The sequence below is a fragment of the Myotis brandtii genome, unplaced genomic scaffold (assembly GCF_000412655.1).
Source record: "Myotis brandtii unplaced genomic scaffold, ASM41265v1 scaffold655, whole genome shotgun sequence".
Taxonomy (NCBI): Eukaryota; Metazoa; Chordata; class Mammalia; order Chiroptera; family Vespertilionidae; genus Myotis; species Myotis brandtii.
In genome coordinates, this window is record NW_005370542.1 from 2,426,799 (window position 1) to 2,445,475 (window position 18,677).

The following is an 18,677-nucleotide window of genomic DNA, read 5'->3' on the forward strand; positions in this document are numbered from 1 at the left end:
TTTTTTTTTTTAGTTTTATTCATTTCAAATGGGCCGGATGCGGCCCGCGGGCCGCAGTTTGCCCACGGCTGGTTAGGACCATGATTGCTTTTTTGCTTTTTTTCTTAAATGAGTCATCCACTCATCTTTGCTCACGGTCAGGAAAAAAGTCCCTGTTAATAATTTACAAAAGACACAGCTACTCCTCTTTTGCATCTTCAAATCTCTCCAAGCACGTGACTGTCTGAGCAGATCTGGTTTCCGAGTAGCTGCGAGATGAAATATAATTGGCCTCCCGGCACCGATTCCTCCTCTCCTTCCCCGCTCGCTCTTGTCTAGCAGGGATTTGTTAGGATGCGATCATTCTTGTAAAAGAATAAACGCGGCCCTTCCCTTCCATCCGCAGGCTGTTTGGCTGCCTACCATGGACCAGGATCTCGAAGGGGAAACTTGGCAGACCTTCTCCATCCCCTGGGGCTTTGGCAAGGCGGCAGCGGACGGAGGAGGACATGTGTGCCCGTGAGTAATAGTGGTCAAGTTCACATGGCGGGGGTCTGGCCGTGTTTTCGGAGATGAGCTCCTGTTCTGCGGCGTGATGAGTTTCTCTGGACCAGGCTTGAAAGCCAGGTCTCAGAATGATGCCTTCGGTAGGAAAGGGACAAGATCCTGCTGAGGTTTGTCCTGGCGACTGTAATGTTTAGAAAGAATATTGAGGGGGAGGCAGGAATATCCTGGAAAGGAAAAGTACAAAATCATATACCGCTTTGGTGGTTTAGTCCCTCAAGACTAAATGCCCAGAGGCACTTTCGGGGGAAGAGAAACTGATTTCAGCTGCTTGTCCTTATGTATGGTATTACAATAAGCTATGATTCACAGTCAACTTTTGACTACACTTTTTTGCAAGGGAAATTGATTTGCGCTGTGTTTATTTTCTTTAAAAAAAAAATGGTACCTTCTCAGTGACCCATGGATCTGGAAGGATGAAAAGTTTTGATTTCAAACAGAAAATGTGATGTTGGTTATGCAAATTGGTTTGCAGGATGTTCGATGGTCTGAAGAAGTTTTTCTCCTTTGAGAAAAACCACAATTGGATAGAAAGCTCAGATCATTACCGAGTGCCTTATGGTTTATATAAATATCTGATTTTTTTTTCTCGGGGTTGTCTGGGTTTCATATGAGAACTTTGTCAGGAATGCGTACATTTTGGAAGGCTGATTGGAAAGTTTCCAGTCATTTGCTATTTAATGCTTTCTCATTAATCACTGACGCTGTGTATTATAAGCCGCTTAAGAATTCAAGTAAATGATATTCTTGCAGTAGGTTCTATGGTTATTGAGTGTTTAAGCACTGAAATAAGAACACTGTGGAGGACCATGTGTAATGCAACTGCCACAAGTTACGAAAAGCTCTCCAAACGGATACAATTCATGACCTTGACTTTTACTGCCTGGGACTTGGAGCCACATATTTTGTAGAGTTGTCATAGTTTTCCTTGACTGTAATCACTTGGTGGCACTATTTGTTTGAAGACAGTTTTGAGAGTTTGCATCAGTACGGATGAAACCTCGTTCTGTGACGTAGTTCCTTGTAAAGAAAATATAGAAATGGATGCTGTCATTGTATGGGACTGGAACACACAAAACTCTGACATTTTGGAACTACGATCCCCCAAAATGGCTGCTTGTGACATAACTGTATTTTTTTTTGGTGGACAGATTTCCCCCCGATTTCATGCTTGAAGGATGAAATGATTGAGTGTTTAGGCCGAGGGGAGTGGTCACTAGAGACATAGGAGCCCGCGACTTGGGTGTCTTGCTTGCCTGGTCAATAACATAAAAAGAAAGAAATTCAACTTCAAGTTCATTGAAGCATATTATTTATGGGCTTGGGGGAGAGTAGGTAATAGAAGAGATATGAAGTATTTTAGGTCAAAATACTAAAGGCAAACCACTGAATTTCAGTTTGTTGGCCGTAGTTTTAACTCCATGTATCCAGCGAAAAGTCCAGTGTGTCCTGTTTTATTAGAATTAGTGCCCCATATGCCTCTAAAAAGTGAAGTTCTATGTTATCCCTAGATATGCGTCGTCAAGAGATGATTCGGGTAGCATATTATTAATCTTATTTTTTTATCTCTAAAATACTATTTTGTTTTATGACTCAACATAAAAGCAGCCATTATTCCAACTTCAGCTTCTATCTCCTGGAGGGAGCTTGAAAGTATAGAACTATGTAAACTAGCTTCCGGGTTTCATGGACGGGGATCATTTTCCTAGAGCAGTGGTTCTCAACCTTGGCTGCACAATTCTGTTTCTTTGTTACTCATGTTGTGGCCACACCCCAGAAATCAGGATTTTAAAAAGATTCCCAGGTGATTCTCATGTGCAGCCAAGGTTGAGAACCGCTGGGCTAGAGAAACAGCTCCTAAAACAGTGCCTGGCTCATCTAATTATTCAATTACTGATGGTGATTCTTCCTGTTAGTACTAGTAATGGTATTAATAGAGCCTTTCAAAAGCAATCCTGTTTGCTAGCCTTCAAGTTCACTTTAAGTTCGAGCAAAAATCATAGGTTATCGATCTTCCAGTAGAAAGAGTGATTTGTTTAGAACTTGGGAGCAGGAGTGAGTACAGGAAGTTAGGAGGGAGGTTAATACGTCTATGTAATTTCTTTGGTTTTAAACACAAAGCTTGGTAGAAAATATAATTAAAACATTGAGTTTTACCTGGCCGGTGTGGCTCGGTAGTTGAGCATTGACCTATAAACCAGGAAGTCACGGTTTGATTCCAGGTCAGGGCACATGCCTGGGTTGTGGGCTTGATCCCCAGTGTGGGGGGTGCAGGAGGCAGCTGATCCATGATTCTCTCTCATCGTTGATGTTTCTATCTCTCTCTCTCTCCCTTCCTCTCTAAAATCAATAAAAATGTATTTAAAAAACATTAGTGAGTTTTAAAACAGGAGTAAAAAAATGGGGTGAGTTTGTTTCAGTTCCACAAATACTGAGACCCTACCAAGGCGCTGAGTGCTGGGGTGCAAAGATAAAAGTCAAGGCTATAATGAGATACCACACCGCACCTGCTAAAGTGGCAAAAATGAGAAAGGCTGGCAATGCCAGTACCGGCGATACCAAGTGCTAGCGAGGGTGTGGGACCACTGGAACCCCCATACATCGCCAGGGTAGTGTACCAGCAAAATGCTGTAGCCACGCCCTAGCCGGTTTGGCTCAGTGGATAGAGTGTCGGCCTGCGGACTGAAGGGTCCCAGGTTCGATTCTGGTCAAGGGCATGTACCTTGGTTGCAACATACTCAGTAGGGAGTGTGCAAGAGGCAGCTGATCGATGTTTCTCTCTCATCGATGTTTCTAACTTTCTATCCCTCTCCCTTCCTCTCTGTAAAAAAATCAATAAAATATATTTCTAAAAAATGCTGTAGCCACTTTGGAGACCATTTAGTAGTTTCCCATAAAACTGAATATATATTTGCTGTAAAACCCGTATGATCCCAATCCTGGGTACGTACCCTAGAGCAGTGGTCGGCAAACTGCAGCTCGCGAGCTACATGCGGCTCTTTGGCCCCTTCAGTGTGGCTCTTCCACAAAATACCGACTTCTGCGCATGGGCCACGAAGTTTCAATCGCACTGGACGTGCGCGCCCGCACGTGGTATTTTGTGGAAGAGCCACACTCAAGGGGCCAAAGAGCCGCATGTGGCTCGCAAGCCGTGGTTTGCCGACCACAGCCCTAGAGAAATGAAAACTCGCCTTCAGAGAAAAACCTTTCACAAAGGTTTATGGCAACTGTATTCAAAATTTCCCCAGACTGCAAACAGCCCAAATAATCCTTCAATGGATGAATGGAAAAACAGTGTTAAACATTTACAATGAAATACTACTTGGCAATAAAAAGGAACAAGCTATCGATACACACAGCACTCTGGATGAATGTCAAAGGCATTATGCTGAGTGAAAGAAGCATGTTTCAAAAGGTTACATAGTATCGATTCCATTTTTATGATGTTCTGAAAGAGACAAAACTATAGTGACTGACGGATCAAGGGGTGCTAGGGGTGGGGGCGGGGTATGATAGGACCTCATGTAGCAGAAGTATTCTGTGTCCTAGTTTTGGTCATGGCTATAAAAATCTATACATGTGATGACTTTTATAGAACTGTATATCAAAAAGTCAGTTTTAGCCCTGGCCGGTGTGGCTCAGTGGTTGAGTGTCATCCTGTGCACCAAGAAGTCTCCGGTTCGATTCCCGCTCAGGGCACATGCCTGGGCTGTGGGCTCGATCCCCAGTGTGGGGCATGCAGGAGGCAGCCGATCCATGATTCTCATCGTTGATGTTCCTCTCTCTCTCCCTCTCCCTTCCTCTCTCACTAAACTCAATAAAAACATATTTATTTTAAAAATGTTTAAAATAGGCCGCATCCACCTGCCCTGCTTGGGTGTATACATGACCTAGGGCAGTGGTCGGCAAGCTCATTAGTCAACAGAGCCAAATATCAACAGTCCAACGATTGAAATTTCTTTTGAGAGCCAAATTTTTTAAATTCAAACTATATAGATAGGTACATTGTTATTAAACTTAATTAGACTCCTAAGGCTTAGGAAGAGCCACACTCAAGGGGCCAAAGAGCCGCATGTGGCTCGCAAGCCGCAGTTTGCTGACCACTGCCCTAAGGGGAAGAAAGGGCTTAGAAGTGCTATCCAATACATTGTCTCTGTTCAATAGACTTTATTCAATTAACTGAGGGTCAAAGCTATTTTTCCAAAGCTTTGAATACATACTCAAATAAAGCAAAATCTTATTGAGGCTCATCTATGCACTTGATTATTCCTTCTGTACTTTCAGTGGCTGGGATGCATTTGTGGGCAAACACTTATAAAAGCAAGGTGCCCCAGCCCTAGTCGGTTTGGCTCAGTGGATAGAGCGTCGGCCTGTGATCTGAAAGGTCCCAGGTTCGATTCCGGTGCCCGGGTTATGGGCTCGATCCCCAGTGGGGGACTTGCAGGAGGCAGCCAATCCATGAGTCTCTCTCATCATGGATGTTTCTCTCTCTCTCTCTCTCTCTCTCTCCCTCTTCCTTCCTCTCTGAAATCAATAAAAAAAATATTTTTTAAAAAGGTGTATCCAGTAGTAATCAATGCTTGAAACCCCACCAATTTGTGCTCCCAGTCAGTTTTCCTCCACATGCACCCCTATTTTCTGAAGATTTTTTTTTAGATGACAATTAGGGAGTCTTCTCCTGCCTCAATAAAGTAGATTTCTAGAAGGAAACGGATGAGAAACACATTGGAATTTCAGAGAGATCAGTTTAGTTCTGGTTACAAAGCACAAACACACTCAGTACTTTGACATGCAAACAGAGATGTCAGGCAATTCAGCCTGCACTTGAAGGATCCTTCTCGAACAAGGGCTGTGCTTTGCCCTTTAAAAGCTCACTCTGAGGGAGAGAGATGGCTATCCTGCATTGCAGATCCTTGCTGACAGGGTTGAACACAATCTTCCCCGGGGACTGCAGCTAATGGGTTGGGAGTTGGCTGTCTTTAATATGTTTGCCCATCTTCCCTTCCCCAATACAGAACTCGAACCCCCAAAGCGGGGAACGCACACATGCTCACACACAGCCATTTTCGTTGTTTAATTTTTTTGCTTATCCTATTTTTAATATTTTTATTGTTATCTGATCACATCTTAATACCAATTCTTTTTTTTTGACTCAGGATTTTTGTGCTAATTGTACACGTTCTCTGGAATGTTCTACCACTCGTCTTTCTACAAAGGAGACATTTGAGCAGAAACATTTTTCCTGACTATCTGGGATGTGGGTGAGGGGACTAAAGATGATCACTACTAATCAAATCCTTTATATTTACTTCCCAGTTTTATTTTGCGTACACCTTTCACCTTTAAAGTTCTATGTCATTAGCTTTTGGCTTTTACATTATACCTTTACAATTTTTACCTCTATTACATCTCTGAAATTCTATTTCTATTTCTGTAGCTTATATTCTATGATATTCTTGAATCCCCACAATTTACTAATTTAGTGAAATTGTATGTGCCATAGCAAGTAAGAATTTTAAAGGCATATTTAAAATTGTCATTCTCTGTAGAAAGGACTTTGAGAACTTTCAAGAATGTATTTGTCGATAGGGCTGACTTTTTCATTTTTGAATAGCAAATTTGAACAGTATTACTCGGGTATCACATACCTCTTTTTACACCCGCATTTATCTAGGTTTACTGTTCTCTGGTGAACTGTTCTTTGATAACTCCAGAATTCACTGGCTGAACTGTCAAGTGTCCATAGAATTTTAATGTTGCTGTTAAGATATTTTCATTCTCAAATATATGCTTATTCTTAATTGATGCATGTTTTCTAATTGTTTTTTGTAACCTACTAGTATTCCCAACTATATTACAATTTGTTGGAATTGTCTCCTATTTTTCTCACATTACCCAGTAGTCTTGAATAAATATTTATTAAATTAAATTGAATATAGAAGAGACATCTTCATTAAGAACTTTCTAAATGTAAAGTCAGCTCTTGGCATATTTTCTGCCTTCCAAGTGGTAGGCCTGTTTCTTTGTAGTTCTTCCAAGCATTCTGGCTTTTGAAATTTCTATTATTTCCTATGTGAGCAGAACATGTGTATCAGCTATCAATTGCTATGTAACAAACTACCCCCAAAGCAATATGGCTTAAAATGACAGAGATTTATTATTGCTAGTAATTCTGCGAATTGGGCTCAGCAGGGTGGTTCATCTGCTGCATCAGATCTCCGCTGGGGTTACTTGTGTAGCTGCGTAAGCTCAAAGGTCAGATGGAGCTGGAATGTCCAAGGCGGCTGGGCTCACATATCTGGCCCCTCGGCTTCAGTGCTGAGAGCTGGGGGCCGGCTAGACCTCTCCCTGTTGTTTCACAGTTTAGCCCATGGTTCTTCACATGGCAGCTGGGTCCTCAGAAGGCAAAAGGAAAGCTGCCAGTCTTCCTCAGGCCTAGACCTGGAAGTCTCACACCCTTACCTCTGTCATGCTCTCCTAACCCAAACAAGACTCAAGCCAGCCCTAGCTGGTTTGGCTCAGTGGATAGAGCGTCGGCCTGCAGACTGAAGGGTCCCAGGTTCGATTCCAGTCAAGGGCATATGCCCGGATTGCGGGCTCAATCCCCAGTAGGGGGCAGGCAAGAGGCAGCCAAGCAATGATTCTCTGTCATCATTGATGTTTCTCTCTCTTCCTCCATACCTCCCTCTCCCTTCCTCTGAAATCAATAAAAATATATTTTAAAAAAAATCTCAAGCCAGCCTCCGGGGCAGGGACTGCACCTCTTGATGGAAGAGCAACTGTCACATTGCAGAAGGGCAGGTAGGGTGGGAGGAACGCTGGCAGCCATTTTTCAGATAATCTATCACAACAGGATGGCATGAAAGGAACGTGAAATGATCTAGACAAGCTTTTAAAAGTTTGCATCTGAGAAAGCTGAGACCTAGAGAAGTGTCCTGGCTTGCCCGGGGTACCACAGCGTGGTCGGCAAACTGCAGCTCGGCAAACCGTGGCTCGCAAGCCACATGCGGCTCTTTGGCCCCTTGAGTGTGGCTCTTCCACAAAATACCGGCTCTTCCACAAAATACCGACTTCTGCGCATGGGCCACGAAGTTTCAATCGCACTGTACGTGCGCGCCCGCACGTGGTATTTTGTGGAAGAGCCACACTCAAGGGGCCAAAGAGCCGCATGTGGCTCGCGAGCCGCAGTTTGCCGACCACGGTCCTAGACCCTAGCTACACAAAGCGTGATCCCTGGACCAGTGGCAGCAGCATCCCTGGGAGCTCATCAGAAATGCAGACTCTCTGGCCCGACCCCAAACCTACTAACCAGAGCCCTTTCCCCCATCTCCGGGGCTCCGACCGCGTGTTACAGTGTACAGTGGGGCCTTGACTTACGAGTTTAATTCGTTCCGTGATGGAGCTCGTCACTCAAATTACTCGTATGTCAAATCAACAGTGAACGAGTGAGACACGTGATGCTGGGCTGATGTTGTGGCGTTCACTGTGACGTTCGCTGCGCCAACTAGCGGTGGGGTATCTGAAGCTGGCTCGTAACCCGAATTTTATCTCGCAACTCAAAGCAAAAAATCGGCCGAGAGACGGCTCGTATCTCGAAAAACTCGTTAGTTGGGACACTCGTAAGTCAAGGCCCCACTGTACAGAGAGGCTTCATTGCTCTTTTTACTTCCAAAATCTCGGCGCTGTCACTTTCTTTGGGTGAATTACTTGATCTCCATAAGCCTTAGGGCAGGGGTAGGCAACCTTTTTGTGAGTGCGTACCAAAACCAGCAAAATCTTTGACTCAAAATTCTTCTGCGTGCCAACCCTAATTTTTTGAGAACATGTTACGCCTACTTGATATCTCTTAAGGTGTATGTATGTGAAGAAACTTGAAGAAATAATAAAATTAATTTGAGCAACAAAAACACAGTATATGATGATGAAAAATACATTTATTTTTTAATGTATACATGTTATGTAAAGAAAAAAATTGTAAATGGAAGATTATAAGAGAGGGTTTCGCGTGCCAGCAAAAGTTACTGGTGTGCCATGTTTGGCACGCGTGCCAGGGGTTGCCCACCCCTGCCTTAGGTTCTCATCTGGAACCTGGAAGTGATCATTTTATCTCCTGGTACGGTTGTTGTGAGGAATAAGTGGTAACATGCATGTAAAGGGATTACATAGCCCAGTGACCGACTTTAATACATATATGATACATGTGATTTAATAATGTTAACATTTTCATAAGGGTAGTAATTGCGTCTTGTCTACTGTTGTATTCCCAACTCCCAGAACGGTTCCTGGCACATAGTAGGTACTCATTATTTGATGCATGAATTCATGAACACATTCTATAATACTCTAACAGTTATTTCTGTGCTTGAGCAGAGGACTCGGTGGCTTTAGGTGTAGAGTTTAGCACTTACATGTATGTGTGTGTGTGTGATTGTGTGTATGTATATAGGAGATGTGTATGTATATTATGGGGATAGATAGATTTTTCAGATGCTGCTCAGTTGGTCAGAAATGATACTGCCTTTTTTTTCTGGAGCTGGCTAACTTCCTCTCTCTCTCTCTCTCTCTCTCTCTTTCTCTCTCTAGTTCTTATTTTGGCTTTGATGTAAAAATCCCACCTCAGAGCATATCTAAATGCATTGCTTTTATGCTTACAGTAGAGCAGGAAGGAATAACCTGGAGAGAGGCCCAAGGTCTTTGCCAAGTGAAACAGTACAGCCTTTCTGCTCTAAAGCTGGTCTTTCAACAATGCCCTTGCTTTTATTGTAACTCAAACCAGGCTCCAGGGCAGCCCCCCACAGTCCTCCTCGGGCGAGTGAGCGGGAGTGGGACTCCCCTTGGTCTTGGCCTGATGGAGGCCTTGAGGCTCTAACGACGACCTGCCCCTTGGCTTCTACATGTGTTGGAAGGAAGAAGGATGAGCAAAGGACACATGCGCACCCAGATCCAGCCAGAGGCACGCGCATCACTGCATAAACATCCACTGTGCGGAGAATGGAGTTACTCTGTTCAGTAATTAAGTCCTGAGATGGCCCTAACCAGTTTGGCTCAGGGGATAGAGCATCAGCCCACGGACTGAAGGGTCCCAGGTTCGATTCCCATCGAGGGCACGTACCTTGGTTGCAGGTTCCCTGGCCCTGGTTGGGGTGCGCACGGGAGACAGCCAATCGATGTGTTGCTCTCACATCGTTGTTTCTCTCTGTCTCTCCCTCTCCCACTCTATTTAAAAATCAATGAAAACATATCCTTGGGTGAGACTGAGGGGACTCTTCTTTCATTAGAGAATGAAAGAAGACTAATCTTGCATTTCCTAGGGCCCCGCTGCTTTGGGTCAGAGACTGGGGGAGCCCAACAAGGCTCCTGGGACAAGGCTCCTGGGTATAGGTTGCTCTCTTGTCCCTCGGGTCTCTTGTGTTGTTCTAAAGGGATGATTTTATAGCAAGAAGTGGAAATCTACACTAATAAAAGAGAAAGATGCGAATTGACTGTACCTCCGTGACGCCCACCAACCAATCAGGGGTGATTATGCAGAATAACCCAACAAAGCTGGCAGGTTAATTTGCATACACAGGCGCAGAGTGGCCTGGGCGGGACACTTGTGTCGTCACCATGGCGATGACGCGGGCGTTCCGCACTGCCCCAGCTGCTCCAGGCCTCTGGGCAGTGTAGGAAGGCAGAAAGGCAGCTCTGGGCTGGAGCAAAGGTGGAGAGGCAGCTCTGGCCGGGGAGAAGGCGGTGCCGGCAGCCAGGGGAAGGAAGGCACATTCTTGCATGAATCTTCGTGCATCGGACCTCTAGTATAGTATATTTCAGAAAGCTGGGGGTGGGTCTCGATCCTGGGACTAGCTTCAGAATCCATGAGAGCTTTCTCACTGCACACGCCTCTGGATCTCAGAAACTGGAGCAAAGTTCCTGAAGGTTCTTCCAAGTTTGTTTGTTTGCTGTGTTATTAAATAAATAGCCCTGGTCACTTTAGAATAATTTCAGATTCACAAAATGCTTGCAAAGATAGCCCAGATAGTCCCCCGCAGCCCTCGCTCACATCCTCCCATTGTTAACATCTTATATTTTCTTGATACGTTGGTATATTTCTAGGAATTAAACTCCAGACTTGATTTAGATTTCACCAGGTTTTCTACCATTGACTTTTTGTTCGAGGATCTCATCCGGGGTACCACACTGAATTTCATTGCCTTGTCTCCCTGGACTATTCTGGGCTGTGACAATTTCTCTGTCTTTCCTTGTTTTCTGTGACCTTGACAGTCTGGAGGAATCCTGGCCAGGAGTCTAGCCAAAGTTTCAAGTTGATTCTGCTTCTGAAGGGCACCGCTGTTAGGAGCTGCTTCCTGTGTAGGTGCTTGAGCTTGCGTTTTGTTTTGTATATATTTTCCCTGAGTTCTTAAAGGTTTCATTAGGATTTCTTACTGCCTGTCAAGTTATCTGTGACATTTCGTTGACAAATAACCTATGTTTGGCTAGGGATGAAAATATGTTTTGGCTACAATATAAGCTAATGTAAAGTGGAAACAGACTTGACCAAATCAAAATGCATTATATGCACAAGTACTTTTGTATGAAAATCTTTGACTAAATAAACTATTATGGCTTTGATAAGGACCATAATCACACTTATTGAGTGCTAACTACGAGCAAGTTACTGTCCTCAGTGAACGAGGTATGGTAAGGCATTTAACCTCTGATGGCTTTTACTGTGTCAACTTGGCTAGGCCCGTGGTCGGCAAACCGCGGCTCGCGAGCCACATGCGGCTCTTTGGCCCCTTGAGTGTGGCTCTTCCACAAAATACCAAGTACGGGCGCACACATACAGTGCAAATGAAACTTGGTGGCCCACGCGCAGAAGTCAGTATTTTGTGGAAGAGCCACACTGAAGGGGCCAAAGAGCCGCATGTGGCTCGCAAGCCGCGGTTTGCCAAGCCGCAGTTTGCCGACTACTGGGCTAGGCTCAACTACAGCCCAAGAAATGAGAACTCAAAGGACCAGAGAGATTCCCAGATGGTTGTTTTGGACAAGATGATTCTTGCTCTTACTTGTACAACAGATTCCAAAAACACTGTTTTCTTTTTTAAAAAAATATGTTTTTATTGATTTCAGAGAGGAAGAGAGAGATAGAAACATCAATGATGAGAGAGCCATTGATCGATCGGCTGCCTCCTGCACGCCCCACACTGGGGATCGAGCTCGCAACCCAGGCATGTGCCCTGACCGGAAATTGAACCGTGACCTCCTGGTTCATAGGTCGATGCTCAACCATTGAGCCACGCCGGCTGGGCTATGGGCATTTTCAAAGTCACTATTTATATTTGCACCTGAATGTCTTTCTCAGTGTTTTTTTATCCCCTCTAATCAAGCTACCCTTCCACATTAGAGAACTTGTAAGAGCTCAAGGCTCCTTCCCTTGAAAGGATCTGTCCCTTATTGATGTTCTTTGATGCGATTTCTCAGTTGCAGGCTTGCGGCCATTGAGCTCTGAATGGCTTCCCCTGTGTAATTGCACAGACACCCTCCTGAGCTCTGTAGGCTAGCGTGGTCTACGTAACCCAGTTAGCTTTCCTGAATCTCGGAGGCATGTGGATTTGTAAGAAGAGGATTCAAACTAGACTCTATTAGTTGCTTTCTCCTGCAGCGTTCCTTCCTTATCTTTCCACCACCTGGTGCCAAGCTGGTGTTTGTAAAGGGGCCAAGGTGAGAGAGTCCTTGCTTAGTTCATGTCCAGTGACCAGCAGTAGCGAGGTGTGCTCGGGCTGAGCCCTGACACAGCAGAGCTACTGAACTGTCCCCAACGGGCATTTAAACAGGTGTTTCGCCCTAACCAGTTTGGCTCGGTGGATAGAGCGTCGGCCTGCGGCCTGAAAGGTCCCAGGTTCGATTCCGGTCAAGTGCACGTACCTTGGTTGTGGGCACATCCCCAGTAGGGGGTGTGCAGGAGGCAGCTGATCAATGTTTCTCTCTCATCAATGTTTCTAACTCTCTATCCTTCTCCCTTCCTCTCTGTAGTAAAAAATCAAAATATATTTAAAAAAATAAAATAAACAGGTGCTTCTTGAACTGGAAGGTGCCCCCTAGTCACTTGGGCACCTTGTTAAAATGCAGATGCTGGCCCTGGCCGAGTAGCTCAGTTGGTTAGAGCTACTGCCCTGATGCGCCAGGGTTGCTGGTTCGATCCTGATCAGGGCACATATAAGAGTGAACCGATGAGCCCTAGCCGGGTTGGCTCAGTGGATAGGCCAACGCTCTATCCACTGAGCCAGACCAGCTAGGCCACCTGTGAATTTTAGGCAGAGTGGCGTGACCTGATTGTTGTGTTGAGAATAGACTTTAAGGGCCATGGGCTGGCAGGCAGGTGACTCCACTCCAGTGGTCTATTCCCAGTGTCTTCTCGGATGTGTTGCGTGTAGATGGCTCTACCCTGTGATTCACAGCCAAGGATACCCTCCTCTTTTTCTGTCTCTTCTCAAATATCCTTCCATCTGAAGTACATTCCAGAGCAGTGGTTCTCAACCTTCTGGCCCTTTAAATACAGTTCCTCATGTTGTGATCCAACCATAAAATTATTTTCGTTGCTACTTCATCACTGTAATGTTGCTACTGTGATGAATAGTCATGTAAATATCTGATCTGCAGGATGGTCTTAGGCGACCCCTGTGAAAAGGGCGTTCGACCGCCAACGGGGTCGCGACCCACAGGTTGAGAACCGCTGCTCCAGAGCCTTGCTACCCAAGTGTGGTCCCTGGGCCAGCGCATCAGCCTCCCTGAGAGGAGCCTCAGACATGCCCCGTCACCGATGCAGGTGAGAGACGGTGGGAGAGTGAGACAGAATCTTGTATGTGCCGGAGGTCGGAAGAAGAAGCCAGATTCTGGGAATTCTTTGAAAGTGGAGCCCAATTTGATGTGATATAAATTGTGAGAACGTCCGTGAGTGAGTGAAGGATGTCTCCAAGGTCAGAGCCCAAGTGCATGGGAAGATGGCGTTGCCTTTGAGACGGGAAAGACTGCTCTGGGTGTCTAAGCAGGGGTGGAAAGGGTGTTCGACAACCCCGTCCACTCTGCAGTGAACATAATACCTAACTACTTAACAGCAGACCTATTTTTGTGTAATAGCTTCATAAAAACTACAAAATGGCTTTTCCATCAAAGAAAATTTGAAGAGACGTGGAGAATTGCGGGAAGGCTGACCTATACATTCGTAGGGCATTTTGTGTGATGTTAGCAGCTAATGGCGGTAGGTTCGACATTCCTCTCCGTGGCACCCTGATTTCTCATGCCTAAGATGCACGTGCGTCATTGAGAATGGATCTGCTTCCTCTCAGGATGGGGCTGGTGACCGTAACAAGAGGGATGTTGCAGAAAAACGTGTTCGTGCAGAAGCAAATGGCTTAAGAGTTTATTGTAGACGAAAACCCGGCATCGATCTAATCTTATTTTCACTTGCTGTGACTCAAGGGTGATGGTGACTCTTTACAACTGACACTGTGCTGCCAACCTCCCCTTTTATGTATTTGGGTTTTTTTTTTAATATATTTTTATTTCAGAGAGGAAGAGAGAGATAGAAACATCAATGATGAGAGAGAATCTTTGATCAGCTGCCTCCTGCACGCCCCACACTGGGGATCGATCCTGCAACCTGGGCATGTGCCCTGACCAGGAATCAAACCGTGGCCTCCTGGTTCACAGGTTGATGCTCAACCCCTGAGCCACGCTGGTCGGGACTGTATTTGTTGTTGTTTTTTTTATTGTCAGTTCATTGACATCCTCCTCTTTCTTCTCAGGAGAGCTAAGGATTAAGGTTGAAATGATAGACACTAATGATTATTTAGCCATGGTCACTGAGTGAGTGACCAATAATACTTTTGTTTTTATGAGGAGTTTTGAACAGAAGTGCACGTTCACTGAAGTGGACCATTATGTAACATAATTTTTGCGTTGGCTTCTGAGTCACTTTATAGCAGCGGTTCTCAACCTGTGGGTCGCGACCCCTTTGGCGGTCAAACGACCCTTTCACAGGGGTCGCCTAAGACCATCCTGCCTATCAGATATTTACATGACGATTCCTCACAGTAGCAACATGACAGTTATGAAGTTGCAGCAAAAATAATTTTATGGTTGGGTCACAACATGAGGAACTGTATTTAAAGGGCCAGCAGGTTGAGAACCACTGCTTTATAGCGACGATAGCACAAATGCAAGTGGACAATATTTCTTCCTTCCCATCAATTTCTTATTAGCCGTCAGTACAGCACCGTTCTGCCCTGAATCATTTTCTGCCGTCCCTGCAGCCCCCAAATAATGTAAAACTGTTGGGTATTAAAGGATTATCCAACTGCCTGGTCTTGGGAAAAGTCTTCTTTTTGTGACTCAGGCGCCAAGCTTTGAAACCATTTTGGTTAGATCCGGTTTTTCCAGGTCTGTTAGGAGCCAAGTTCCTTGTTTCTCTTCGCCTTTTCATTCAATTGTGAGCAGCCCTATATGAAAGACATAATTTGACAGACTATTGAACTGCCTTTCCATGAGATCTGTTCTTTTTTTTAAAAAATATATATATTTTTATTGATTTCAGAGAGGAAGGGAGAGGGGGAGAGGGATAGAAACATCAATGATGAGAGAGAATCATCGATCGGCTGCCTCCTGCATGCCCACCACCGGGGATCGAGCCCGCAACCCAGGCATGCGCCCTTGACTGGAATCGAACCTGGAACCCTTCAGTCGGCAGGCCAACACTCTATCCACTGAGCCACACCAGCCAGGGCAAGATCTGTTCTTTAACTCTCACCTCCGAGAAATGGAGTTACTAGGAATCTGCTCTCTGGCTGCTACACTTGGCAGGGAAACCATCGCTTAGACTAGAACCCGAATGGATATGGTGGTGGTCTCTTCCCTGCCCCTCACACCCACTATGAGGTAGGATTTCCAGAAGGAAAATGAGTGACTGAGGACGGAGCACACGCGATGGCCAGGAGACGGGCGAGGGGGTTGTCGCAGTAACCCAGGGGGGTGACAGGAGGCTGTCCCCCTGGGCTGGCTGTGGAGCGTGGGGAAGACTCGCAGGTTCTGGATCAGTTGGAAATATCGGGCTAACGGGATTTGCGGATGGGACCCACACATAGTGTGGGTCAAGGGTAACGCCAAGGTTTTAGGCCTGAAGAACTGGAAGAATGTAATTGCTAAGCAGGGTATTCCTAGAGGCCTACGGAAGAAACTGAGGAAGGCAAATTTTTGGAAGAACAAAGTAGCACTGAGCAGGAGACAGCTGCCATTTTTCATTTTGTTCACAGTCTTGGAGTATGATTCAGAGTCTGATCTACCACTGGTCATTGTCCAAAGCTTTCTAGGAAATGAAAAATGCTGGGCAAGATTGGTGGTGTGTGTTTATATGTCAGTATTGAGCATAGACTTCAACTCCCAAATGGAATATAGTGCCCTCATGTTCTAAACCAGAATATTTTCCATTTTAATATTTATGCTAATATGACACTCTTATTGAAGAAAAGAGAATCAAACTTTGGTTGAAGAGCAAATGAAAGCAAACCCCATCTATATATAGTCTGAATTCCTTGACTCAGAACATCAAGGTATTCAGTGTATCTATCAAATAATGAGGCTGATTAATAAACCCCGTGGAGACCCATCCTTGGTTCCTTACAATCCTAATTTCTCTTCTCCAGCTTAAGCCCAAATCACAGTTCCATTTTGTTCAAATTCCATCTTTTAAATTCCATGCTTTCGGGTTTGAAGTCAAGGCGTTTTTAAATTACGAATTGAAAAGTCATTAAATTATATCAGACACCCAATACTCAAACCATAGCGGTACGTTTAGATTCTGTGTTCTCTAGCCAAAATGCTATAGCAATTTCTCTTTGTAGCTCTCCAGCTTGTCTTTTTAAAATTAATGTTATTCGAAATCCTGTGCTCTTTCAATTTTAACGTGTCCTGTTGTTTTGAGTCTAATTTCGAGAATATGAAGTGAAACACCAGGATTTTGTGGAAGCGTTCTCGATTTTGAAATGGTCACCTTTATCTTCTGTCTTTCTCTTGCAAGTGAGTGGGTACAAATACTTAGCATTTGGTTACATCAGCATCACTTTTATTTTTTATAGTGTCTGTTTCAAGAAAAACCAGGCAGAGCTCTTCGTCACGAAAGGTAGATTTCATCAGGTGTTGCCTTACTTACCCAAGTAATTAAGAAGAGACTTTGCCACCAAGCTCTAGGGCAGTGATGGCGAACCTTTTGAGCTCGGCGTGTCAGCATTTTGAAAAACCCTAACTTAACTCTGGTGCCATGTCACATATAGAAAATTTTGGATCTTTGCAAGCATAGTAAAACAAAGACTTCTATTTTTTATATTTATTTTATATATTTAAATGCCATTTAACAAAGAAAAATCAACCAAAAAAAAATGAGTGCGCGCGTCACCTCTGACGCGTGTCATAGGTTCGCCATCACTGCTCTGGGGAGAGTGGACATCGTCTTTCCTGTTGATCCTTGACCTTTTTGGTTGAAGGGCGAGGAACACTTAAGAAGTTGGCTTCAAGGAAGGCAAGAGCTTGATTTGGGTTTTAATTTTAACACTCAGTTTTGTCCTACCAACACTGAGTTAAGTGGTTTTCACACAATTAGCTGAAACCAATATCGAACTTCCTGTCTTGGCCCTCACTTTCACTTTTCTCAGGAAACAAGTCAGAATTGATACATCAGCCTTGACCTCCAAGACCCTTGGGAGGTCAATACTCATCAGCCACCTTTGGGGAATATCTAGGGTGACCATACCAGGACTGAGTCATTGATCCTTTGCGTGGTGTTCTCACTTTGATGTTCGGACTCTGAAGTCTTGATTTTGTCCCCATAGCTCTTGGGCTTTTATGATGTTTATTTTTAAAGATAGAATATATTATTGACCTGTAGAGGAAAAAAATCTATTTTGGATGATAATGGAAGTAGCTCCTCAAATAGTGTGTTTTTTCTATTACTTTCTGTGGTAGGCAAAATTGGTTGTATCCATACTAACATTCCCCTCTTCCTGGCCACCAGGAACCCAGTTTTATTTAGTGGGCAGTGTGCACAACCCTCGGGGATGAGCCGGAACTGGTGTTCTAAATAAGCCGATGGCAATTCCATTTCCCTTGGACAAATACTCCTCTTGCAAATGAGGTGACTTTTGGTCAATGACACGTAGGGGTGAGACTACTGAGGGATGACCAGAAGAGAGTTCACTGCCTGACCAAAGGGAGAATTTGGAAGGAGACCCTCTCTGCACTGCACTTTCTGTTTCCTGTCTTGAATGCGCTTCTGCTAAGCGAAATAAGCCAGTCAGAGAATGACAAGTATCACATGATCTCACTTATATGTGGAATCTAATGAGGAAAATAAACTGATGCAACATGCAACAGACTAACATATTGGGGGGAGGGGGAACGGGAAGAGAGTAAACAAAGAATTGATATGCACATATGCATATGCAATACCCGAGGACAAATAATAGTGCCTGGAAGGCTGGGGGAGGGGGCGGGAGCCATTTGTAATACAGTGGGGCCTTGATTTATGAGTGTCCCGACTAACGAGTTTTTCAAGATACGAGCCGTCTCTCAGCCGATTTTTTGCTTTGAGTTGCGAGCTAAAATTCGGGTTACGAGCCAGCTTCAGATACCCCACCGCTAGTTGGCGCAGCGAACGTCACAGTGAACGCCACAACATCAGCCCAGCATTACGTGTCTCACTCGTTCATAACTGATTTGACATACGAGTAATTTGAGTTACGAGCTCCGTCATGGAACGAATTAAACTCGTAAGTCAAGTCCCCACTGTACTTTCAATAACACAGTTTACAAAACAAAAAAGATGTGATGCCTGGATTTGCAGCATCCATTTTGCAAGCATGAGGTTATAAACTAAGGTAAAACGCCAAGGACAGCTAAGTGGAAAGATAACGATCCCGAGACATTGGTGATTTTGTTGATCTAAGGCAGCGGTTCTCAACCTGTGGGTCGCGACCCCTTTGGGGGTCGAACGACCCTTTCACAGGGGTCGCCTAAGACAGCGGAAAACACATATATAATTGCATATTGTTTTTGTGATGAATCACTATGCTTTCATTATGTTCAATTTGTAACAATGAAATTGGGGG

At 44.6% G+C, this 18,677-nt stretch overlaps 1 protein-coding gene across 1 annotated transcript in view; it reads left to right on the plus strand.

Annotated features, from left to right (window-relative positions):
- FRMPD4 (FERM and PDZ domain containing 4) overlaps positions 1-18,677 on the plus strand; it is a 616,060-nt gene that overhangs the window by 13,691 nt on the left and 583,692 nt on the right. Inside the window, exon 2 of the mRNA XM_014528843.1 lies at positions 386-498. Within this exon, the coding sequence (XP_014384329.1) occupies positions 404-498 (95 nt within the window). The 5' untranslated portion in view covers positions 386-403. The remainder of the gene's footprint in view (positions 1-385; positions 499-18,677) is intronic.